The 26,120-nt window shown below is 38.6% G+C and overlaps 4 protein-coding genes and 1 long non-coding RNA gene across 5 annotated transcripts in view; 2 read left to right on the top strand and 3 right to left on the bottom strand.

Moving 5' to 3' along the window:
- Positions 1–288: 288 nt before the first annotated feature.
- On the top strand, positions 289–11,651 carry LOC113678944 (sushi, von Willebrand factor type A, EGF and pentraxin domain-containing protein 1). The gene is made up of 8 exons (XM_027195866.2): positions 289–873; positions 2,744–2,926; positions 4,233–4,424; positions 5,941–6,150; positions 6,805–7,008; positions 8,170–8,370; positions 9,016–9,369; positions 9,629–11,651. The coding sequence occupies exons 1-8, from the start codon at positions 798–800 to the stop codon at positions 10,348–10,350; spliced, it is 2,142 nt and encodes a 713-aa protein (XP_027051667.2). The 5' UTR covers positions 289–797; the 3' UTR covers positions 10,351–11,651.
- LOC149042119 (uncharacterized) lies at positions 2,046–2,838 on the bottom strand. The gene is made up of 2 exons (XR_016188191.1): positions 2,693–2,838; positions 2,046–2,408 (listed from the first exon to the last, which is right to left on the bottom strand). It is a non-coding gene; the product is annotated as an uncharacterized LOC149042119 (long non-coding RNA).
- Positions 11,652–13,079: 1,428 nt separating the features above from the next.
- LOC113678943 (E3 ubiquitin-protein ligase TRIM45) lies at positions 13,080–18,214 on the bottom strand. Its single transcript, XM_027195865.2, has one exon. The coding sequence runs from the start codon at positions 16,097–16,099 to the stop codon at positions 13,772–13,774; it is 2,328 nt and encodes a 775-aa protein (XP_027051666.2). The 5' UTR covers positions 16,100–18,214; the 3' UTR covers positions 13,080–13,771.
- Positions 18,215–20,089: 1,875 nt separating this feature from the next.
- On the top strand, positions 20,090–25,003 carry LOC113678947 (E3 ubiquitin-protein ligase TRIM45). Its single transcript, XM_027195868.2, has one exon. It carries the CDS (start codon positions 21,176–21,178, stop codon positions 23,441–23,443), a length of 2,268 nt encoding a protein of 755 aa, XP_027051669.2. The 5' UTR covers positions 20,090–21,175; the 3' UTR covers positions 23,444–25,003.
- Positions 25,004–25,472: 469 nt separating this feature from the next.
- LOC149042117 (uncharacterized) overlaps positions 25,473–26,120 on the bottom strand; it is a 47,535-nt gene continuing 46,887 nt past the window's right edge. The window contains exon 56 of the mRNA XM_089212121.1: positions 25,473–26,120. This exon is cut by the window's right edge and continues 385 nt beyond it. The gene's annotated coding sequence lies outside the window, so the exon portion shown is untranslated.

Genomic DNA, 26,120 nt, shown 5'->3' with positions numbered 1-26,120 from the left:
GAAAAAAAGCGTGGTGGAGGAAGGAGGGTCAAAAACTAAATTTTTCTTAGTCACGAACACATAAAGCTACCACTGAGAATCTTTTCACGAAGTTTAACTGTTGTCGTCGTATACCTTCCGTGTAGAAAAAAAGGTATCTTTCGAAAAAAATTTCTGAAAAACTCATCCAGAGTGTGGAGGCTCAGAGTCATCAAACAATTGGTGCCTTGATGTGAAAAAGCAATTGAGCGTCAACAACCCGGTCAGCAATTGCCTGAAAAAAAAAGGGGAAGGGGAAATATTAAGCCTGGAACTTTATTTTCTCGTTGTCAACATTTCAAAACTGACGGCACATACGTAAAATTGACTCTTCCCAAAACTTCATGGCTGAGGACCCTATTTCTTTTGGTTTCCCACATGGGCCCCTTTTTCGCTTACTCTCTTTAGTCCCTAGTTTCAGTTCTTTTCAAGGTTGCGTCACAAGCCTGATGTCTGGTTTGCGGAAATAGCGGAGACGGACGCTACAGTGCACAAATCGCTAGAAATTCCTTCTGTGACTTTGTTTTCTAACTACTTTTACGACATAATTTCGACGACTCAAGAAATTTAGTTGTTTTCTGGTTCATTGGACGCCGTATTACGTGGGATTTTTATGTGAACAACAGAGTGTTCTCATCTGGCATTGTTGGGACATACGATTTATTCTCTCCCACGATTTCAGTTTGAAATCAAAACCTCTTGACTTTTCCTGAGGGTACAGATCACAGAAAAAGTTTATTTACTAAAGACGATCACTTTTTGTGGTGGATTTGTTCAAAATGGAGATGTATTGGGTTATCAAAGCTTCCTTAGAGCTCATTTTTGTGATGGCGAGTATGGTTGTGATGTCTTCCGGTAAGTCTGATAATTTATCAGTTACGTTTGTTGGCTCAATACCTCACGTCAGGATTTCTTTTGTACCCAAGTTTGATATTCATATGATGTTCGTGTCTGCCTCATTTACAGGAGTAAGTAAGCTTGAAGCCCTATTTTCTAAATACGTCGAAAGGACGCTTAATTTATAACCACAAGGCAGTTAGCATCGAACTCGTTTCATATGGTAAAAATAAACACATACATGTATGTTTAAGCTTACTTGAACAGAACGTCAATAATGTTCATGTTGCATACAACTGTATCTCCATTAGGTGTATAGTATAAAATCGAAAAGCAGTTCTCCGATCACAAAATTGGATTACAAAAGTTCATGTAATATATGAAATATCATGATCACAAATATATCGAATATGGCATATCATGTAGCATGTTGTCGACGTGTTTCTGTCACTACTCAAGGAATCACCCAAGAACGATGTTTAGTAGATTTGTTGAAAATGATGTTCAAGTCTGTAGAAAGATTGACTCATAGCAAAGTTTACATGTACATGAAACTTTGGAAATGTATTCCATTTACAATATGACGTATGTGTTAAAATGCGGAATGCACCTAGTCGCTTACTGCTGCAAAAAATGTGATGAAATATGTTACGAATTGAGCCATTGTGCCGCTAAACTTACTATGCTTGTACAAGTATCAACCAAACTTCAGGATGATGCTTTACCTCTATGTCAACTAGTTGTTGGTTTTAAATCAAGTCACCAAGATTTATCCTAGGTTGTCAAAAGGTTTTCGGATAATAAAATTGTGATACAAAGTAGGCAGAATAATGTCATGCTTCCATGCTGAAAATTGAATCTCAAGAATTTGGAAGAGCTGGTGTATTTTTCAGAGTAGAAGGTGAAAATTTAATGCGCTGGTTGCTAGGCCTGTTGCTTGCCTACTTTGACAACCTTATATATTCTGTAATCAGATATTAGTCTTGACTGAAAGTGCTTGAGAAATCAGTTTCTATTAATAATGCTGTACTCAAGTCCCTCATTGCAATATTTTTACCAATCACTTTCAGAGGCTGGAGATTTACCAGCACTACAGCACATGTACATGTAACTGTTTAAAGTAAACAAAAATACTAATGAATCAGACCTTGAACAAATTATTGTTGTTAAGTTGAGCTTTCAACATGCCATTTGATGCTACTAAACTTTAATGATATTTCCAACTTTCAATTTGCTACCACTCAATTAGAAAATTACTCTATATTTCTGTGAGTGAAGCTCAATTCCTAGCTTTGTGGGTATTCACTTTATTAAAATAACAAAGGGAAAACTCCAAGTTTTTTTATATTGTTCTAATCTAGAAGTAATGCGCTGAAAAGTTTCATTGCTGGCATGACAAATGCTGTCCATCAAGTATGGGAAACCATGAAAGTGCCAAATAAATAATCCTTAAAGTGAGGTTGTGGAGAAGAGTGAAGTAATTCTGTTTCAGGGGTCTATTTGCTATATCAGGAGTTCAATCCATTTCCAAGACCAAACAGGTGCTTGTAAATCTGTGGGTTCAAATTAGAAGTTAAGGAATTTTTGAAATTCATCTCTTTCTGGTAAAGTTACATGTAGCCTGATTATCAAATTCTAACTTGGGATGTAACTCAGGAATCAACCTCTAAATTCACAATGCTTCACATTTATTAGCTGATCTTATCGTGAAAATATTTTCCAATCAGTTCTTCTGACATGCATTTTATGAACTTTTGAACAATCCCATCTCATGCTTAAGTGATGTTTTGCTATACATTGTTCACAACCGAGAATGTACAGAGGAAGGACCTAAGACCTAACTGTCACCTTTATTTGATTTGGTTATGTTTCTCTCTGTCAATTTCAGCAAATTGCCCAGATCCTGGCTTTCCTGTTCATGGCAGTAGAAGGCCTCCTGTGAGACGTCCAATGGATGACGGAACCACCATTACTTTCTCATGTGATCCTAACTATACTCTCAGGGGAGCCAAAAAGATCATGTGCATTAAAGGACATTGGAATGGGAAAAAACCAATATGCAAGGCATCAGGTATGTATCACCATTTCCTAAAAATTTGTTGACTTTGAACAAAACAGAGTCTCGTACATGAACATGTACATAAAAACCTCAGATTTTAGTTGGAAGACCAGTGAAAGGACAAGGTATTTCATTACTTTGTACTGTAGGATGCAACTGGTGAATCTTGTCTTTTGTTCAAAAATCTTTTGATGTGTCCATCTTGTGTATGATGGGGTTCTCTGGGATAAATGCTAGCAGTCACAACTTGGAAGTTAAGAATCTGTAGGGTTGAATCATAAGAAGTTGCTGCATGCAGATAATAATCGTAGATGCTCGTTCATTGCTAATTTTCTTCTGCTTCTGAAGATAGGAGCTACATTGTAAGACTATGAGATTAGTGTAACATTCATGTAATGAGCTTAATAAAGGTGGAAGTGACTTCTGATGCAGTCTTCTGACTACCACTCCCCGTGTCTCCAGGGAATACAACACAATTTTTGAGGAGAATGTAGCATTTATCAGGATTCACTTTATTCATGCATTCATTAAATCTTAATATGATACTACTTCAAAATATGACAGTAATAATTTTTGTAATCAGTAATAATGATTGTAATGATAATAAGCTTTATTTGTGGAGGGGAACACCTGATAGTACTAGAAACACTGATTAAAGCGAGGCCCTTCTTGAATATTCTGTTACCAATGATCTGAATCAAAAGGAACACAACTAAAAATCCCAACTGAAAGGAGGAAAACTAGTTACCTTTTTACAAGTATGGTGAAGGAGTTAAACTTAGGGCTAGCAAAAAAAAAAAAAGGTCATTCAGAGTGGGATTCAAATCCTGGACTTTATTGTTGGTGCCTCCTTAAACATTTCCCTTAACTCCCAGAAGTGATTCACATGAATCTTCTCTCTATGATATCCATATGTTATCAAGCTAACTAGTAATGAGAATACTCAAACTTATTTGGTAGAAATTGTTATCTTGATCTAACATCAAATTCTCATAACTAATTTACAAAGCAATTTGTAGCAGCAAGAGGGGAGAATTAAAAATCAGATTTTGGGAGCTAGAGGGTTAACCCTTTACACACTAGTATACAGTATACAGTTTGGAGGATATTTTCCTCCACACTATTCTCCATGTTTCCTAAGGTGCCCAGAAGGAGAATTAGTTTTTCAATCGAGAGCTTCTCTTATTGGTGATCATTCCCTTACATTCTCATAACCTTAATGTGTGTTTGAGGGGTGATATTGTAAGGAGAAATTAGAAGCTAATCACTTCAAGGTTTCAAAAAATTGAGGGTTACATTGTGCTGTTACTTTTCGCAGGTTGTCCTCTACCACCACCCCCTTTTCCCAATGCACATCAGAAAAGTCACTTGCCACAAGACACCATAGGGAGTTATGTAGAATATGAATGTAATAAAGGCTATACTTCTGAAGGAAGACCAACAAAGATCCTGTGCGATAAGGACCATGATTCGCAAGGGTATTTCTGGAATGGTAACATCACTTGTGAAAGTAAGTGTTGTAATTGTTATTGCTCCTACATGTAACATAATTAATAGTTCCCTGGTATTCATATAAATTTACGTATTTGGAACTGAAGGTCAAATTGAGTGAAGAAAGTATTTTGGTGTATTAAACAAAATTATCCTGATTTGAACAAAATAGGCATGCTAAAGTCATAGAAAATATAGATGTGCTTGAAAGGGTGATAATCCACATCTCAATTGACACCTAAGGTATAGCTTTTAATATTGTCTATGATAAGATTATTATATTCTTACAATAGTGTACTTCTATGAGTTTTTCTTTTCATTAATGACAATGTATAGTATGTAAGAATTTGATACTGTAAAATATTTAATACTTGTATTGTATATTATGCAAAAATTTGATACTGTAAAATATTTAATACCTATAAAGAGCCAATGGATTTTTTAGTAGAAGTGGCATTATTATTATTATTATTATTATAATTATGATCTCTTCTATCACAGTCTTTGCTGGTGCTCTATTTGTGCATCAGCTAGGCACAAACCATGCACACAGGGCATCAGTCACTCAAGTCAATCATTCTGTTCATACGCTAAGCACCTCCCTGAGGATTCGTACTGATCCCAGCATGCAGATCCTATTATTATTATTATTATTACTATCATTATATCATTATCATTAATATGTCAACCTTAACAAGAGACAAAGCTTTTGTCTTTTTCTACTTTCATAATATTTTTTTTTTGCTCTGTACACGAACAATTTATGAGGGTACTTTTTACCGCAGTGACCTAACTCCATGAACAGAAATAAATGCACAAATGAATAAGTGATCAGTTTTGATTTACAAAAATAATTTAAAACAATGATTAATTTTGCTTGATACATTCCACTCTGAAATGCATTTGAAACTCAAATATACATAATTAACCCTTTAGCTCTCAAGATCTTATTATTCATAATTTTTCCTTCTAGCTGTTACAGATTTTCTTGTAAACTAGTTACTAGGACTCGGTGTTAGATCAAGATAATAACTTCTACTGAATAAGTTTGATGACCTGTTTGCTGGATGTACACTGTACATAGTATGCATTTTATTGAGAGAAGTTACATGTAAGTCACTCTTGAAGGATTTAAAATGATCCAAATGAATAATAAAGATGACATTTTCTAAATGGTACTTATCTACATGTATGTGTTTGTGCCTTCCAAATGGAGACATATTATTCTTTTAAATCCAAAGAAATAAGTCTAGGAACTTAAATTGTGCAAGTGTAAAGAAGCAACTATTAGTTGTGTTAGGCCAAGTTTTTGTCATTCTTTCTTAAAGAGATGAGTTCACAACAAAATTCAAAATTCTTACCTCACAGCTTATAATTTCCACAGAACGGAACTAAAATACAATGGTACTCAGCTGGTTACCAGTCGAGACAACTAGCAAACATCCTCAGATATATTTAATGGTGCTACAGTATATTTATTACAGATTTGTCTGTATCTTTTACTAATTTATTTATTTTTTATATATATTCATCAGAAATAAGTTGTGGTCCTCCTCCAAGGATAGCCCACGGCAACGTTACCACTGGCCCCAATTCGGATGGCACCCGAACATATGCAACATACCATTGTTTTTCTGGCTATGTGATGCTGGACTTTAACCATAAGCTAATACCACCAACACCACCATTTTTAATGTCGTGTGGTGAAGGGCAACCTTGGCCAAAGACTCGCACCCCTAAATGCGGTAAATGTGTTATTTAGATCATGGAATTGCAAAGCTTTGAAGGCCACAGGCAATATATATACACTGGACATGGTACAATGTGTTTGAATTTTTTCCCCAGAGAGTGACTGAAATAGGTCTCAATGTGTCTGTCTATCCGAGGGTCTGTTTGTTTATATATCTCTGTTTGGCTGATTTTGTTGATCAATCATTTATTTCTTTATATGTAGTTATTTGTCTCTTATGTTTATATCTCACAATGTAGTTATTTGTTTAGTATCTTAGCATCCAAATATTTCCCAAGATAGAAGACTATGATTGGAATTTTGCATGCAATCCTGACTCCACTGACCAATCAAAATTGATAGCTTCAGTTTTAGTTTTAAATACAATTAAAAGCGAGACTATTCATCGTATATAAGAATATTTTTTACCTTCTTCTTAAAATGATTTGATAATGTGGAAGATTTCAATCTCCTGGAAAACTTTGCCAATTTGTGGGAGTTTGCTCGCAATGGGAATACATTCCTTTTGGGAACGGTGGAAACACTCCTCGTTACTTCATGCAGAGGGATAGAACTGGGCCAGTAGAGCAAACTTGGAACACTTGCTGTGTAAAGTTTACGATTGTGAAGTGGATGTAACACATTTGTTTCTCTTTTTCTTCCCCCTTAGTGAAAACCTGCCGCACATCAGATATAAAAATTGACCATGGTGGTATCCAAAGTGAACCCCGCCATACTACTACTGACGAACAAAAAATTTTCACAGAAAATGAGACTGCGAAATTTTTATGTGAACATCGTTACAAGCTGGAAGGAAATCTGGAGCTGAAATGTATGAAGTCTGGACTCTGGTCTGATAAGGCTCCTCGTTGTGGTATGTTAAAAAAACAAATATGTATTTGATTATTTTATGAAGTACTTTGATAGTGAATATATAAAAATCATATATGTGAATGCAAATTAAGAAATGAGTATGAAAGCGATCCGCGCAGTTATGAACACTACCTAAGCAGTATTGAAAGTAAGGGCTGAAGAAAATTTAGGCGTGTAGGCGATTTTTTTCAGGCTTTATTTTCACATTTTCACTACTGCTTAAGTAGTGTTCATTACTTCAAAAATCGCTTTCATATTTATTGATAACGACTTTGTCAAGTAGCAGGGCCTGGGTATTCTTGTTTTGTTTTTGTTTCTTTGTTTGTCTTCCGTTTTGCTTTTGTTGTTTCTACTCTTTTCGTTATTTTCAAGATGTTTATATAAATGTATATATTTAAATGTTTTCTTTTTTGAATTTTATCATTTTTTTTGAATTTTATAATTTGTATGCACATCACCCTATTCTCCTTGCGTTTCCTTTAGTATTTTTGAAAAAATTAACAGCTTATTTAATTGTTTATCATTTCTCTTAATCTCATGACCACCTTCTTTGCTTTGTCAGCTGTGTTGCTGTAAGGATGAAATGGGTGCTGGTTACTATTATGGGTTAAAAAAAAAGTTGCATGTACATTTATAACCTTCTTAACAACATCCGTACATAAAAGCGTTTACGGTTGAATGTCGTAGAGATGAAACAAAACAAAGTAATTACATTTGCCAATTACAGCAAAGGAAGACGCCGCAAAAAACCTATGAAAAGTGAAAGTAAAAAATACAAAAGCGTGGGAACACGCCGCGAGTGACCAAGGCGAGATAGTTTAGCTTTGAATCTAATTGGTTGAAAAAGTGGCGCGAGCTTTGTGTACCAATCAAAGTAAAAACCTCTAAATCGCCAAAAGCGCGAGAACCCGCAACGAGTGACCAAGGCGAGATGGTTTGGCCTTGAATTTAATTGGTTGAAAAAGTGGTGCGAGTTTTGTGTACCAATCACTCATCACTTCATCCTGCAATTAAATAGTGAGAATGTACAACTTATAGACGAGGAGGAATTGTCTTGAAGTCATGTTCATCTGAGTTTTAAACGAATGTATAACAACTTCATGTAGAAAGTAAAGAATCAATTTAACCTTACGGTATTATATTTTTCCCTTGATGCTTGCAGTTATAAACGTCTGTACAAGTCCAGGAGATATAGAACATGGCAGGGTCACGTTTGAAAACACTAAAGCCGATCGCATAACCTCTCCTATTGGGACAGTTGCCAGGTTCAACTGCAACGTTGGGTTCAAACTAGTTGGTAATAGTACACGGCAGTGTCAACCGGATGGCCACTGGAGTGGACAGCGTAACCCAATCTGTCAAAGTAAGCTGAGGAAATTATAGAAACCCAAGGCAAACCTTAACGGCGACGGGCTACGAGAACGTGGCAAAACAAAAGATCTACTGGGCAAAACAATAGTTCAGCATGTCCTTTTTAAAACTCTGTGCGTTTCTTGCGTGTCCTTTGCAAAATAAGAACGTGAAATCGCCAAAATTTACGTGTTGTGGGAACGAAACCCGAAGGCGAATTAAGTTCAGTTTCTATTTGGAACTCACTGCTGCTCACATACGTTGTGTTGAAGTTGAGGTGTGGCGCGGCAAGAGTCTTTAAACACATCCAGCCATTCGTGAAAAACATAAGTTCATTTTTCAATCAACTTCTTCCCGGCGCTGCCGTCCTGACTGCCCAATGTCCCCTATACTTAGAGCCAATGACGGTAGGAGACCTGAAAGTGCTTACATGAGGGTTTAGTTAAGACCTGATAGTTTAAGCCTAAAATTACTAAAGAGAATCACCTAGAAGTTAAGCCAATTTAAGGGCGTCGTAAAACCAAAGCCATGGTTAACTAGCAGTTTAATTAAGACCCTGTGTATGTGAGAAGCAATGTGACATCAGCTCTGGAAAATGAAACTTGAATTAACGCACAGCCAGTTCAGCTCTTTTGATTGCTAATGTGATTACTTTCAGAATCTATGCTGAAATGCGAGCAAAAGAATCTTATCGACGGTGAATATCAACCCCAAAAAGCGAAGTATTCCCTTAATGAAAAAATAACACCGCATTGCAAACCTGACTACTTTCTATGGGGGCCGCCGAGTTTGACCTGCTGGGAGTACGACGCTGACGTAGCTGATTGGTATTATCCAGGCTGTAAAGAAGATGTACATACGGAGTTATTTAATTGTAACGAGACCCCGGAGCCAGAGTGTGTGACTTCAACAGAATTCGATAAGAAGTGCGAAAACGTGGGTGGCTGTGCAACGCTTATACCGAAGAAAGGCAGGGATTCCATGATCTGTGAGAAGTCACCAGAGGAGCCTGGTAAGTTACATTTTTTTGTGTAGTGCATCTGCATGCTACTTATGGGAGTGCGCTCTTGGTTACAAGACAAGGCCTCTCTCAACTCAGGAGTACTAATAGTTACTACAATATAGGAAACGAAACCGCCTGGTGGAAAAGAAGCTGCAATTGAGAAGTCGAAAGTAGAACTGCCTCGAAACCCACTCTTATTTATGGTTTGTTTTTCCTCTTTGTTTTTTTATCCATTTGTTTGTTTATATGACTTTTGCTTCTCTCAAAGATGTGCCCGACGATTCTCAAAAGCCAAATAGGGAACTGGATAAGATGACAATTGTTATCGCAAGTACAGGCTCAACCTTGGGTGCTTTGTTAGTTTTATTAGCAGCCCTATATTGCTTTCGGCAACGAATCCGGCGATTGCGGCGCCCTTCGTACAGGAGCCGACGATACAGCGACGATGATAGGATTGCGTTCATTGCGTACGCAGGAGACGTACATTTTATTTTGCCATCGTATGATGAGGCTATGAGTCAAGTGGAGCGCTCCCCGCCTCCGTTTGAATCAGTTGTAGGAGGCGCTCAAGGAAGTGCCAATCGATCTACAACAGACAGAAATGGTAATCAGAGTACCAACCAGTCTGGTAATACAGGGTTAAATCATACGGCTACAAGTACAAACCCCGCAACCGAAGACGATGAGTTAAGAACTGCTCAAGAATTAGCACAAGGACAGTCGATCCGTGTCGTTAGTAACCCATTAGCGGAAAACGTGCGTGATACGATTTGTAGTTCAACAACACAAAACGTCGACCACGTATCCAGTAGCGAAAGCACAAGAAGAATTGGTTTCTCCGATGAACGTGCATGTGTTAACGCTCCCGGTGAAGAGCCTTCGCCGAATCGTCCGTCCGAAGATATCCCGAGCTGCTCCTCGGAAGAAGATCTCACATCCAATCAAACGCAGCCGTTGCTCCCGCGCAGCCGGAGTGGCGTTATGGCGTGATGAATATCTGGAATTTGATGTAACGGAACTGAAATGTATTGAAGGCTGTATTCAGTGTTGGCTGCTGTTAAATTGTCGATTCCAACAAATGATCAGTCGATAGAAAGAGAAAGGGAAAAAGAGAGAAAAAAGAGGATCAAATGCCAAATCTTCGTGGCAGGGTTCATCTGATTGGAGCAACAGCGTTAAAATTATGGGAACTCAGGAGCAATTTCTGCTCTTGAAATAGGACGTGATGCTTGATTTTTGTTTGTTTGATTGTTTATTTTTGCAATTTTATATTCATTGTTATTTTTATTCACTGTATTTGTTCCTTAGAAGTGCTGGGAATTGAAATGAACGCCGTTTTAACCAAAGGAAAGAGACAGGCCCCAACACGTTCTATTTCCCTGTCTCTTCTCTTTCTCTCTCGTTATGTCCCCTAACTTTTGATTGGTGCAGCCACCCCTGAATACAATATTAACAAAGGAAAGCTAAATTACATAATTACTATCTCATAAAATAAGTTATTTTTTCGATGAAACGATCACTGTTTTGCCTCAACTTATATTTTGAGTCCTCAACGGATGTAGCTACATGTATATTTTGGACAGATATTTTGTGTCTATGTCTTGTGATTGTTCTCTTTTGCCTGTAAAGCAAACTTAGGGAATCATTCAACTACCTTTTACCAAATATCGATCGTTCTCACGCCATATTTTCAAGTATATTAATAGGGATAACTGGTTAGGAAAGCCGGCAAACATTGAAGGCGATAAAAAGATCCAGTGAACCATTTTTCATCTTTTTTTTTTTTTTCTTTTCGGAATGAATTTATGGAAGTGTGTCTTCCTTTTAGCTTAACACAATTGATATATTCGAATGCGTCGAGCTCAGGCATGTGCAAGAAACCAAGCAAAAACATACAGCAAAGAAATTTTGGACTCATTTTGAGGGTTTCCTAAGCAGTTACTTCTGTTCATTATGGTTCAAACGAAGAACAAATAGTTTCCAATCATCGCACACCGTGAACTAAAGCAAGCAATTTATTTGCTGCCTTTCAATGTCGGAACATTTTCGTAAAGTGAGTAATATAACAGTTGCAAATCTAACAGCAGTGATGTAAATAGTCCATTCTCCATTGATTTTGGAAGATGTTATCAGTAGTAGGTAGGTTGAAAATTTATATTTGTTGATGTAACATCCTAAATTGTATCGGTAGTTTAGTTTACAGGCCTTAGGTCATGAAGGTCTATTTTCGGTTGTAAAACCCTAAACATTTTCAACGCTTATTCTCAATAAAAGACCCAGGGTTAGAAAGATTCTCAAGGACCTTTCTAAAAATGTCACTGGAATGATAACCAATTAATATTAAATTATTCAGGATGTGTTTAGCGCCTTGACAAAATTCATGTTACCCACTCGTTTTACTTGCCAAGGAAATATAATTATGGATCAGCTGATATCTATTTGGTGTGTGCTATAAACCCACCTAAAGAAGCTTCTGTCTCAATAAAACTTTCCAGACTGTCATTTGTCAGCTAAGTCGAGCCGCATTTACAAAAAAAGTTGCTCGTATTACCAATTTGATCTTTAATAGTTGCTATTCAACCTTGCCAATTTTTTTTTTTATTTTCGCCCACCAGAGAATCTGCTCGAAGGAATGAAACAAAAGTTTTCTTTGCTCCTTTTAATGCCTGCCTTGCGGGGATAAGAAACTTAACCTATTACTCCGATAGTCTACGTAGAAATTAAAACTCTGTTAGCGGTACTTTTCTCGTGACTCGAGCTATGAGGATTCGGCGTTGAACCATGCAATATCTTATCTCTCTGTTCGCGGCTGTGTCTATAAATATTGTATGGAGAAATTTCTCGCAGGTCTGCTAGGAGAGTGGAAGGGTTCATCTGGGTGCAGTTTCCTACACTAGTTCTGCCTCTCCGATGCTCCTTACCGTTCACGAACTGAGTGCTCCAAAAAGAGTTGCAGTCGAAAGGAGTTGTCAACTAATTTCAATCAGTAACTAATTGAAGAAAAAAAAGCAGCAAGAAAGAAAGATTTGAGAAATATCTCAACACCATGTGAAACGCAAAAAAAATACAAAAACTAATACGACTACCTTTGGGAAGTTTCAACCCGCGTTTTGGCTTCCGGTTCTGTTTTTGAAAAACATTACGTTGAGATCTTATTTTTCAGTTTTGGAAAAGTTTTTAATTTAATTGTTTCTCATGCTCTGATAAGAAGGACATAAATCTAACCCATCTTTCTAGCTTTGAGATCATTTAATTGGCGCTAAAAAAAAGTCATCTCTCAAAGTATTACTGAGAAAATGGTTTATTGCGTACTTGGTTTAGTCTCCAAAGCGATATCGATGACTACAATAAAAAGCCTGCATGGCCTTGGAGTTAACCACAGTGGAAATGAACTTGATAGTAAAAATCGGGGGCTGTATATCTTGAGTAAAGTCAAGATCTTGATTGAGAGAATTAGTAGGTAATACGGACGAATTTTGAGACGCGTGGAAAAGGGTAGCTATCTTGTTCAGAAATGTAAGACGAAACTCGCCGATGGCCACTTACAGGGAAATTTAATTAAAGAAACAGCGTAGGACTTAGTCATATGGTCATATGAATATTAAGATAACCCTTCACGTTTGAATGGGATTTGTGAATACATAATTAATCGCAACAAAATTAAACCGGCCATTTGGAGGAAAAAAAATAAAGAAAACTTAAAAAAACACAGACAAAAATTGCCAGGATTCTTATCTTTTAAAAAATTCCATTATTACTTTAAAAAATTCACCTATACACAGTTCCCTTAATAAGAGAAGCAATAAAAGTTGTCTTTCAACCATCGCTTGATGGCCAACTCTTCAACGATATTCATATGGGCGGTTACACGCCACGTAATTTTCAGTCAAGCGATTAATAAACCCTTAAATTGTAAAATCTAAGTACTGAATACATAGAGTGTATAATATATTAACATCTACGAAAACAATATTAGTGATAACGCTAAACGAAACTCCATGAGTTCAATAAAGTCGTTAGATTCACCTGACCTTAAAAATGTGTGGAACTCTTGAAATTATACATTTCGAACTCCTTCACTTGGGATTATTCTGAAAACCGAATCATATTATATTCCAATTTGTACATATAGTGTAAACTTTGTTCTATGTTATAACTCATAAAGTACATGCAAAGATTAAGCGAAGGCTACACTAAAAGTAACTTTCCAAATTTAGTAATTGACTGTATCTACATTCAAGAGTGAAGTGATCTTACATCAGAAATATTCACCCTGATCTCTTAAGGTGAAATACTCCAATAGGAAATTGAAATCAATAATTACGACAATTTTATCTTTAACCGAAGTAGTGATCTGCGAAAAACTGCATTTGATCGTTCGGTAATCAACTAAGGTAGGAGGTTACAGCAATCAATTATTCATGTTGTTATTTTCATGAAGCAGTGTTACTTTCATTTGCGGATCCGTTGAGAACACTTGAATTCGATCATTTCCCCAGTCACTGACAACGATTTGGTCATCATTCAAAAGAGCGACGCCCATTGGGCGATCGAACTGTCCGGGTGATTTGCCCTTGGAGCCGAACGAATTCAAGCATATACCATCGAATCGGAAGAACTGAACGCGATGATTATCAAAATCGCAAACCACTATTCGGTCAAGTCTGTCCACAGTGATTCCACGAGGACTGTACAGCTCTCCTTTCTTGACTCCGGGCTTTCCAATACTGTACAAGAATTTTCCTTTAGGTCCGAAAACTTTGATAACGTTATTACCGGTATCCGATACGACAAATCGCTTTCGTACATTGCAAAAGGTCACGGCTCTTGGGTGCTTTAATTTGTTCTTCACCATATCTCCAAATTTAAAAAGAAATAGGCCATCAGAGGAGAACACTTGGATTCGATGATTGTTCCAATCAGCGACGATGATTCGACCTTCACCGTCCACGCAGATACCCGACGGGCCATCGAACTGTCCATCGCCACTTCCCTTTCGACCAATTTTTCGAATTAATTTGCCTGTTTTGATGCTGTACACAAGCAAGCGATGATTGTCCCTGTCAGCTACGATGATGCTCTTCTCGGTCATGTCGAACGCGACTCCTACAGGGTAACTAAGCTCGTCTCCTCCAAAGTCCATTTTGCTCACACCATCTGGACTCAGCAGATGGACGCAGTGTTTCTGAGTGTCGGAGATGGCAATGTCTCCTGTGCTGCTTATGGCTAATCCGTGTGGTTGGGTATAAAGGCCATTTGCACCAGAGACGGAACCAAAAGACTTGCACGGCAGCATGACTGGAGGTTTGATATTAACCTCAAATGGACTCTCTTGTATATGCTGGTCTCCCACTTTAACAGACAAGGAGTAAAGGCCCTCCATCTTTGGAACATATGTGACTTCATACAATCCGCTCTCCGTGTCTTTGACTTTAGCTTCAATGACGTCTCCGCTGTTAGACGTGGCGTGGACTGTGACGCGGTCTGCTAGACTGTAGCATTCATCGCCGTTTAAATCACGAGTCGTTACCACAAAGCACGATTCTTCCCCAACGAAGGCAGTCCTTAGCCCTTCGCCATCTGCAAAGCAGGAAAGAGGATCAGCTTTGCCAGTGACAATGTTACCGAAAGACGCAGATTCTTGAATGCTAACTAGCGACGGATTGGGAATGTACGCCAAGGCTGCCCCTTCCACTGGTCGCGTGTCGACAATTAAATCGCTTAAAGTCTCCAGTCGGGAGATCACGCGATCTCTCAGCATCATGACCTCCGCTGCGAATTCTCGACCCAGAAGAGAATCAACAAACTCGAGTGAACTTGTAGTTTGACTGCTTAGCCTCTCAAAATTTCGCTTCTGCATCAAAAGTTTTTCTTTCTTTTTCATTCGGATATCTTCTAACAGCTGAATCATTTCTTCGCCATGACTGTTGAGCACTTTCACCAGATTAGCAACTTTAGCATTCACTTCATTCTTCAGCTCGGCCACGCACCTATCGATTTCGTCCATGCGATTTTCCGTGTTGCGAATTCCCGTTTGAATCTCGCGGAATTTACCACGAACGATGGCGGCCTTCTCGCTGATTTCTACACTGCTTCTGTCGGCTATTTCTTGAATGTCGCTTGTGGTATGGTATTCTTCGTCGATGATGTTACAGAGGCCGCACATGTAGCTGTTACATTCCGGGCAATAAAACTCGATACCCTCCAAATCTTTTCTTTCGTGTTCACAATAAATCGGTCGCCTGTAGAACCTTTCGAAGTCGGCGCTGCGGAACTCGCGCAGCTTCCGTTCCCGATGCTTCTTTTTCATAGTCATCTGCGTATGCGCTTTAGTACAGGCTGAGCAAAGATACGCATCACAGTCGAAACAGAACGTTTCTAGAAAGGTTACTTCATTACAGTTGTGACACTCGCCGGGTTGATCTTTCAACTTCTTAAGCGTGTTGAGGTCTAGGAGCCTATTGAGATGAAAATCCGATGGCGACTCTGATATTTCAAACTCTTGGCTTTCAACCGGTGCTGTCTCTTCGGTTTCGCAGACTGGACATCGGAAAGAACGTTTGGACGAATGCTGGCTCCACAATTGCTCCAAGCATTTGCGGCAAAAGCTGTGCAAACAAGGCGACAATCGAGGATCATTGAACGCGTCGGAACACTGAGGACAGGTTATTGAAGTCTTCAGGTTTTTGAGAATGCTTTCCATTGTATTGTTGTGCACAGGACCATTTAAGTCTGTCATATTTATCAATCACTTGTAGCTTAGGAACAAGAAGAGCTGCCGAACAGTTCTACAAAGCCGACAGAAACGTCCGTTGAGATCAAAAGGTGTGAATGGTTAACAACAATCACGTTGCGATCACAGGAAGCTTAAGAATTACGAAAGCGTGTTCTCCGAAGACCCGATATATCGATATCTCGATATCACGACAAGCTATATAAATAGATACGTTATGGATCACGAACTAGCAACCAACTTCGTCCCTTTTTCATGAAACAGACGATTTGCAGTCCAACCGGACATCAATGCACAAATCAACACAAAAAATAACACAAATAGTCAACATAGCAGGCGGTTAAATATTATCTGATAGTTTATGTGTGGTATGAGGATGCCTTTAAGCTGGATCACGGGTGAGTAATCACGCGCTTTTCGAGCCAATTTTTAAATCGTTTGCATATGTAAATCTTCGGAAGATTAGCACCCACGCGAAGCAATTATATCGTGTGACGCAATGGTAAAAGTATTTGAACAACCTACTAATTTGAACTCTATCGCTGCCGATTCGTTAAGTCTTTTTTGACAGCATTCGGCTCGACATCTCGACGATTTGAATACCTTCCTGTCTACTGTATTTTATATTTCTTTGCTAAATCATGAGCGCCAGATGTGCATTAATTTTCACGCTCATATCATCCGATCGTCACCCGTATATCGGACTGTTTGCCTCGTGGAAATGAAAAAAATGAGTGGAATCGCTTTTTAGGACTTAGGTACCGAATATAAGCATCTCAGGAAGAAGTGCTCAAATCGAGTACTACTGGAATGAGTGAAAGGACCAACTTATTTCCCTATTCTCCTATTTCTGTAGAAAGGCTGCAATCGGTTGTTGGTATATCATTTCATCACTTCAAAAATTACATTTACACTCTTTACGTAAACGATCATTACAACGTAAAACTAAATAAAAACTCATGGGAGGTACAATTAAAGATATATTGCCACTTTACCGAAAACAGTCATGAAATATATCCGCTTGTCAACGTGCATGTAGGATGCTCTTTTTCAATCCATTATGCAATAACTTTGAAATTTATCCTGTTATATTTCCGCGGAAAAAAAGATGTTTATCAATTTATTCGCGTGATAGACTCACATTTCGTGAAAGAGGGTTTGCTAATGAGTCAAGAAATCCAATATCTAAACAAATCCTAAAATGATATCGGCTGGTAGAGGCTATAAAACTGAGACAATAATGCTATAATGGGGTGTTAATTTGTCTGTTTGTCACTTATTATCATACATGCACAGTTTACCCTGAAACAGCTGTACATACGCGCATGTTTTAGAGTATGTTTAAAAATTATTCTCAACTAGAGCTAAAAATATACAATTAATAAGCTTCATAAGTATCTTAGTTTATTTTAAACAAATACATGAACAGCAGTAGCAGAAATGCGTGATCATAAGGTCGACAACCAATCTGAAACAAATGAGAAAACGTCTATGAATTAATTTTATAACATGGTTAGATGCAAAACTTACAATATCAGTCATGATAAGGATATTCTTTTAAAGGAGCCATCCTTATCGTATAAAGAGTATGTCCCTCCCCTGCAAGACAAACTTTCCGTTCAGGAATACCTCAGATCAAGTCTTTTACTGCTAAAATTTTTAGGTCAATATGGCTAGATATTATTCCAGCTCTTATTTCCTTATCTCTCTCTCACTGTCTTTATTTTTATCTAACTATTGATATACTTTTTTCACTATGTTTTAGACGGTTTTTCATGGAACGAAACTGCTTTTATAGACCGACTGAGCAACACTTCTGGTGCAGCTAAATATAACTGTCTCCTCACCTAAAACAGTCATAAAATATTTTCTGATATCAATGTGTGCAACACATTTGATAAGCGAATTTTTTTAAGTTTTCGATATCGCTTTCAATTCTAATCAGTTTTCACCGCGTCGAGGAAATGAATGCTCGTGTATCAGCTAATGCCTTTTAGAGCGCTGATTTTTGTTAAAAAGAAGGTTGGCAACAAATTTGTACAAAATGAGGTATATATACAAACACTTCGATTGATATTACGGAAAAATAAACAAACTTTGTTTTTCTCAGATCATTCCGTAAATGGGTCTTGATTGATACCTGTGACGTCAATGGAATTTCGACTGTTTGTTACTTGTCATGAAACTAATTCGCCGTTAATCATTTCTACATGAGTAAAGTCTATTTAAAGAAACTCCTATCAAAGCAAATGGGATGGCCGTGTTTGTTAATTTACGACGAAACGAACTCTGCCCTCACTAGGGAGCCGCTTCCGGACATGATAAACGTCGCCACTTTGTTTACGTGCGCGCGCCACTCGCTCGCAGCAAGGAAGCACTTACAGTGGAATTAGTGTAAGACTGCTTATTGGCAAAAAATCTGTGTTCTTTAAAAATGAATGTCACATCGATCCAACTGAAAACAGCTCCAGATCCTTCCATCACCATAGGCAAATACGGGTGCGCATATACGAGAGTTCACAGTCTTGGGTGGCTTGGTGCAAGGAGGCCTGACCAGTTAGTGATGTTGTCATGCCACTATTTGTGCTAGACTCCCCTGTCCTCTGCTTCTTTTACCAACAGTAATACCATCTTGATCTTTCAAGAGAGGATACCCTTTATCCTCCCTTGGATCCTTGGATTAGTTAAGGGTTTTTCTTGTTTGGAATCTCCGAATGAAGAGCAGCACCTTTTTTATATATGCAGGAATGTTCGGCACTAAGGGGAATAGAGGCGGGCCTTTTAAGGCCCGAAGTAGTAAGGTAAGCTAGACTAAGGCATTTATTTAAGCCCGGAGTTGAGTACTATGGCTATACTCCGAGGAACCGGGATCCGGAACTGACTGAGATGATTTTTTCATTCATTTATTTATCATTATACACCAATACAATAGGATGGGCATAACGCTTATTTTGATCTAGGCTCGAGTAACGGTACCCGCACTCCTCTTTTATTTTCTTAGCCTGAGATTAGGTCCTTATCATATGCGCTTCGGCAGGATTGTTTTTTCGCTCGCGAGAAAATTTGAGACCGTAGGGCAACGGTCTCTAAGGAGTTTAGCACTGACAATTCGTTAGTGCCAACCTCTCTCTGACTCGTCTCAAATCTTTCCACGGGAGGAGAAACGCGCCTCCTGCGGCGCTATCAAAAAGATCCCTTTCTAAACAGACTCTAAAGATGATTTGCGGCTTTTGCAAAGTCTGTTACGAGTTGTTACACGTACACAATGCAAGGAACGCCATTTTTCGCAATTTCGCTCTCTTCGGAGTGAAAGGTCTTCAAATGAACGGAAAAATTTCGGTTTATGTACTTTCGAGTGGACAGACCCGCTGCTTTTTTCTGTACTAAATTTCTCCTCTGGGCCAATAAAGAACTCTTTTTATGTATACAATTCAATTATGATAATATGCATGCTTCCGATATTCCGTTACGATTCTTCTAAAGTCAATGAAAACACAATCGTTTTGGTCCCTATTTAGCCATACCTGCGCGGAAGAGGGGATCGACTGTTTCTCCCTCGCCAAGAGGAAAAGATAGCACAATAAAGCCGTTGCTCTTGCCGGATATTAAACTTGAGCGATACCAAGCATTGTTTTGACAGTTTTCCCTCCGATTAGTTCACATCACTGTTGCTCCCTTTCAGATAAAACTCAATAAATAGCTAAACCAGCTTGAAAACTCTTCATAGGTCATTTAAAATAAGTATTGGATCCGCTAGTCACGCCATTGCGTGACACTTTTATGCCAACACTACCAGCCAATAAAAATTAACCTTGAAGAACAGCTCCACCGATACGTAGAGACGATTAGTGCATTCTGTCAAGCGTAAATTTTGCTGGCTTCTTGCTTTGGGAAAATGTTACACGTATCGTTTTTTAACGCGACATAACAAATCGAATCGATATGTCCGACTGTTTCCTGAATAACTTGTGACTGAATAAATTGAGACATATTTTTCTCAGTGATACGGATGTTATTGGAGATAACAATAATATATTTAAAAAATACGAACTGTTATATTTGCATACTTTCCCTGTTGTTATAGTTTTATGGATATTCGAATTTTAGCAAAAGCACAACTCACGTTGTATAAAGTTCACTTTCTTTGTATGTATCATGTCAGTTATTAGCGAGAGAATACATTGTGTCACCCTGCCATTAACGAGAAACAGAGTTGTTCTAGAGAAGCAACCAATAAAGGCCACTTGAACATGTGGCAAGCGTCTCGTGTAATCATACTAAATAAGATCGAGTAGACTAAACGTTTCATCAATGGATTAAATTCGGATTCGAACGATTCTCCAAAACTAAAGCAGTTTTTTGGCTTAAAACCGTGACCTGAGAGAACATACGAAACTCCACGTGTTTTTTAATAGAAAAGATGTAGTGAAATAGCATGCTAATCAATATTCAGACGTTGTGCCTTATCATTGATGTGGACATTGTTTTGTGAGGGAAAACAATAAGATCTCATTAGTTATGACAGTTCTTGGCGTGGGAGTATGCAATGTTTTTGAGAGGTTGATATATGGCGCGAACTTTACTCCTTTATGTTGGACTTTCTTCTCCGTTGACGTTCTGGTGCATTCGTGCGCGAGTAGAATGAGATTAAAAAGAAACAGCTTCTCAATCAGAAGGCAAAAAGGAAACCTCAGGTTTTCCTTGTTTATGACAATAGCAGGTCAAGACAAAAGCAAATATACGATGAAAAGGTGTCTCAGTTGAATAAACAAGAAAAGATATATTTGCTTTCACTAACGTGTCAAGCGATCTCATCTTAAATCGAAAGCCTTACTGTTTGAGTGAGCAAATACCGTACATCTTAAGAACATCTTAAAAATTCGATGGAGGTTTAGCAGGCGTTGATTGTTTAAACCCGATTATCGTTTCATAAACGTCTCCGACAGGCTCAGCGGTAAATATTTGTCATAACCAGCGGTATCTGTCTGTTTGATCTTAATTAGCAATTCTGTTTGCGTGGCGTGAACACAGTTCGCTCGAGTAGGTAGACTTCGACACGGTGTTGTCAAAGAAAGACACAAAATGGAAATCAAAGAAGTAATGGAAACTCTAGAGGAGCTTGTAACGTGTCATCTTTGCTCAAATGTCATAAGGAATCCTAAAATTACGCCTTGTCTTCACACTTTTTGTTGTGAGTGTCTCAAAGATGTTGCTAGAAGTCGGCCATACCAGACCACAATCGCGTGCCCACTTTGCCAGTATGATATCCGCAAACCGGAGGGAAACAAGTTCGAGTCGCTTCCGACAAATTTTTACATTAAGCGTCTTCTTGACCTGCTCATCGCTAAAAGACGCAGTTATCCTGAAGCATCCTGCGGCAACTGCCAGAAGAAGTTGACACTCAGCGCCTTCTGTTTCGCGTGTGACACATTTATGTGCGATGAATGCCTCAATGCACATAACGTTATTACGCGAAGTACTGGCCATCGAACCGTGAACTTGGGAAAATTCAAGCCGCGAGACTACGAAGACATGCTACGGCGTCCGATGCTGTGCGCCCATAAGTTCAAAGAGAAAGGAGTTGTGGAGTATTTTTGTTATGATTGTGACGCTTCTGTATGTCACATATGCAATATCGCCATTCAACACACGCATCGTATTGTTGACCTTCACGAGGCCGCCAGCGAGCAGAAGCTGAAGTTTCGGGAAATGAGTACTAAACTTAAGGAGAAGATACGATTGGTGGAACTTGGTGTACATAATGTTGAACACCGCTCGATGGAGGTACAGGAGCAGGTTGATTACTTGAAGAAGGACGTGACAGAGAAAATGGATGAACTTGTGTCCATTATACGTGCCCACCAGGAGGAAATGATCCAGACACTGGAAAGTATTCGTAAGGACAAATTGGAAAACTTAACGTTCCAGCTGAAACTTTTCGAGTCAATGATGTCACAGACCGAAGGTTCTTTCGACTTCATCGAAGATTTGCTTCAGAGGAATATCAGCGAGGAAATTATGTACATCAAGAATCACGTAAAGTCACGCGTGGAGGAAATCACGAGTCTCGAAGTGGGTACCAATCCAGCTGAAAATGAACACATTGGCTACGTACCCAACACGGAAATGTTCGAAGGGCTCCAAAACTCAAAGCTGGGCAAAGTTGTTACTAGTCTCACGGAACCTTCCTTGTCCACTGCTGAAGGAGACGGCGTGGATGAAGTGTCAGCAGGAGAGGAAGCAGAGTTTATAGTGACAACCAGAAATGCACAGGGTGAAGTCAGCTACAGCGAAATCGACCACGTGGTAGTGGAAGTGAAGTCGTCGATGTGGGGCCTCATAGAAAGCAGAGTTCGAAATTATCGAAATGGCACCTACGATGTCAGCTACATACCACGTGTTCCAGGATCTCATCGTGTGCAAGTCGAGGTCGGTGGCCATCTCATCCAGGATAGCCCCTTCATGATAGAAGTCAAGCCGCCCATACTAAGCCCGTTAAAGTCCTTTGGATCTCATGGAAACGTCGATGGAAAATTTACTCAACCACACGGAGTAGCTGTTTCAAATAGCGGGCAGATTATCGTCTCTGACAGTTTGAAGCATCGGATCCACGTATTTACACCGGACGGCGGGCAGATCCTCGAGTTCGGCAGTGAAGGAACAAAAGATGGCAAGTTGTTCCACCCGATGTCAATAGCGCTCGACAAGAGTCAAAAGTACGTGTTAGTGGCAGACAGTGACAACAACAGAGTGCAGTATTTTGACTTGAAGACTGGAAAGTTTGTGAAAAAGTTCGGTTCCGAGGGAAGTGGCCATGGGCAGTTCAACGGCCCTTGCGGCATATCAGTTGATCAGAAGGACCGTGTCATCGTCACTGATTGGAACAATCACCGAGTGCAAGTGTTTAGCTCCGACGGCAAATTCCTCTTCAAATTTGGGGACGCAGGCAACGACAGACTAATTCATCCCAGATTTGCCATGTACCATGACAAGGAGGAACGCTTCGTAGTCGCTGATACTGGTAACGATGTAGTTAAAGTTTACGACCAAAATGGCGATCTTTTAAGAATTATAGGTAGGCATGGCCATAAGAAAGGGGAATTTTGTGGTCCCCGTGGCCTTGCCATTGATAAAAATCAAAACATAATTGTATGCGATTTCGAAAACCATCGTCTACAACTTTTCAATATCAAGGGGGTCGTTCTCAATAGTTTTGGCACGAACGGGAAGGGGATCGGTCAGTTTGCTTTTCCATTAAGTGTTTCAGTGGTTGGCGGATCGCGGGTTGTTGTGAGTGACTGGGGTAACAATCGCATACAAATATTCAAATATAGAGATTCCACGAACTAAAAGTGATAGTCTAGTCACTGCATTCAAGGTTCTGGATCCTCGTGTTGTAGGAAATTGCGATATTTTCAATTCATTCTAAATTTGTATTCGATCTGAACTTAAGAATTACAAAAGCAGGAAGTGCAGTTGAAGCTTTACGACGTATGATAAACAGCAATGATTGCTTTGCAACAATGAACGATCTCTGATCGGCTTGTCAAATTGGCACGAATTTCATCTTTTTTAATCCGAGTTTGGGTGTTAATGTTTTTTGGCAGTTTTCGTCCTGAGATTTTTCTGCGGCTTTTAGCCCTTCGATATTTAAATAACCTACATTCGAGAATATATCATAAAATGATAAAGCTTATCAATTGGTTTGAGGGTTGAAATGTTTTAGGCTCTATTATGACATGTAAATATATTATTTCGGAAATTGAGCGGTAACTGGTAATGGTGTAAAATTAGATACTACAATTATAGTAATAGATTAATCACTCTCCTTTGCCGGGATTAGTTTTACATCTCTGATCCATTTTGTCTAGACTGAATTAAACAAGCTGCGAGGGCTTAACATTTTAAGGCAATTAAGTTATTCAGCCCCATTGATATATAACACCAGGTCTTAACACTTTCACTTCCGGAAGAGCCAAAAATGCAATTTCTCCGCACAATATCAATGTATTTTCGAGAAAAAATATTAGCTAAGAAACGTTTCCTGAGAATAAGAAATGTTTAGCAGGCAATTAACCCTTTGTACCCTAACATCAATATCCAAATTCTCCATACTCGTCTCCACACATTTTCTTTGGCACGGACGAGGAGAATTTGTTTAACAATTAAAGCTTCTTAGGGTTGGCGATCATTTCCTTTCTTATAATGACATTAATGAATGATTCAGCAGTATTACTGTAAGGAGAAATTAAATCCTGATCACTCTTAGGGTTTAAAGGGGTAAGGGTTACATATTGGGGGTAAAAGCAATTTTTTTGCCATTTTTCGAGGCGAGCAAACTACCTTTCACCAAGGAGAACGGCTGAAAATATTCGTTTGCAAAGACAGGGTTTACACAGCGAAAGGTAATGATAAACTTAAAAATTAACAAACATGACCATGGGTAGAGAAGATTAGAACGAACTTTAAAATTTGGACTCTTTTAGAAAACAAGAAACCTCGATTAACCCTGTTATGATCTTTACTAATGACTTCTTATTAGAAGCATCTATTTCATAGTGTTTTTCAAGGTTTTTTTTTTTCAACATTCCTCATTATTTTTCCGACGTAACAGAAACAAGGGTGGTATCGCAGGGCACCAGTAGTGCATTCCCCCACCCCACCCCACGACTTTTTACTCCTTTCTCTTCTCTCTCGAAAGGAAAGGGGACTGCACAGGGCAACCATCATGGAATGGTGAAAGGTAAAGCTGTCAAACCTGCCATTCAATTTTCCTTTGTACTGAAGTGTTTATCAAGTCGGAGGAACATTAATGTTGTAGAAAATGTTTTTTCCAAAATCACCACATAGATGTACTTTAAAATTTTAGAGTAAATGGGATGCCAATTAAAAAAGTGTATAATTGAGTGATTTTGTTGTTGTTGTTTTGTTTTTGTTTTTGTTTTTTGTTTTTAATTTAGTACTTTAGTACCTAGTAGGTACTAAATTAGTTTGAATACCAGCGAAAGGTCCACATCTTTGAACTAACTTGAAATCTGTTTTATATTCATTGATTGTAAGCCTCCCTTTTAAGACTCACTTCAGTCGGAATGATATCAGCAGCACCTCAAAGACCACATACACCTCTTGGTAATGCTAAAGGGAATCTATCTGTATGTACGCTCTCATGGTGTCAAGCTCACCTTTGATGATTTTCCGTTCCCCTCCTCCCCCCTCCCCCCCCCCCTTTCTCTGGAAGTTCCCTATTTAAAGTCAGTTGCAATCGTTAAAGATGAGTCGAATAACTTTTTTTTGTGAAGTTCGTCAACTCTGCAAAGAAGGGAACTTCATTGTTTTTTTTCTCCTGATATGGATCCTTCAAAGAATCTAAGAAAACAGCTGCAGGCCAACACCTCTGACTTTTTAACTCTCGTGAGTGACCAAGACACAATTAATATCAATACAACATCACATTAAAATTTAGGTACATCATCCCTTACAAGATAGCGGCGAAAAAATATCGGAGAAAACAACCGTTTTCATTTTAATTTATTGTAACTATTTGTTGCATTAATACACCGCGAGCATGTTTCCTCTAGGAAAACAGAGGACAACCATGCAACTAAAAATGAACTAACGCAGAAAATCTTATCTAATTAAAGGGCTATTTCCTCGAGCTTTTCCTCGAGGTATCAACATACTAAAGTTGTGCTCTCTTTGTACTCATAAAACGTGAAGTAAAAAAAAACAAAAATTGTTATTTACTCAGAGAAAAACTTTCTAAAATAGACCTGCTGTTTTGGGAGTCTGGTTACACTTTTAGCTGGCTCCTTTGCCAAAAAATTATTATGAATAAGATGCATAAAAAAGGTTATACTGATTTCCTCCGAGGAAACCCACTTCAAAACTGTTGGGTCTGAAATGATAAAATTACTGTTGATATTCGGATAAAATGCAAAGAAATGAACTCAGATTGACACGCACACTTTTTCCCAATGTCGATGTAAGGGAAAATAAAAGAAAACCTGAAAAGTGAAGCAAAATTCAA

This window comes from Pocillopora damicornis, chromosome 7 (assembly GCF_964200805.1).
Source record: "Pocillopora damicornis chromosome 7, jaPocDami1.2, whole genome shotgun sequence".
NCBI lineage: Eukaryota > Metazoa > Cnidaria > Anthozoa > Scleractinia > Pocilloporidae > Pocillopora > Pocillopora damicornis.
This window is presented reverse-complemented; position numbering and strand designations above follow the sequence as displayed.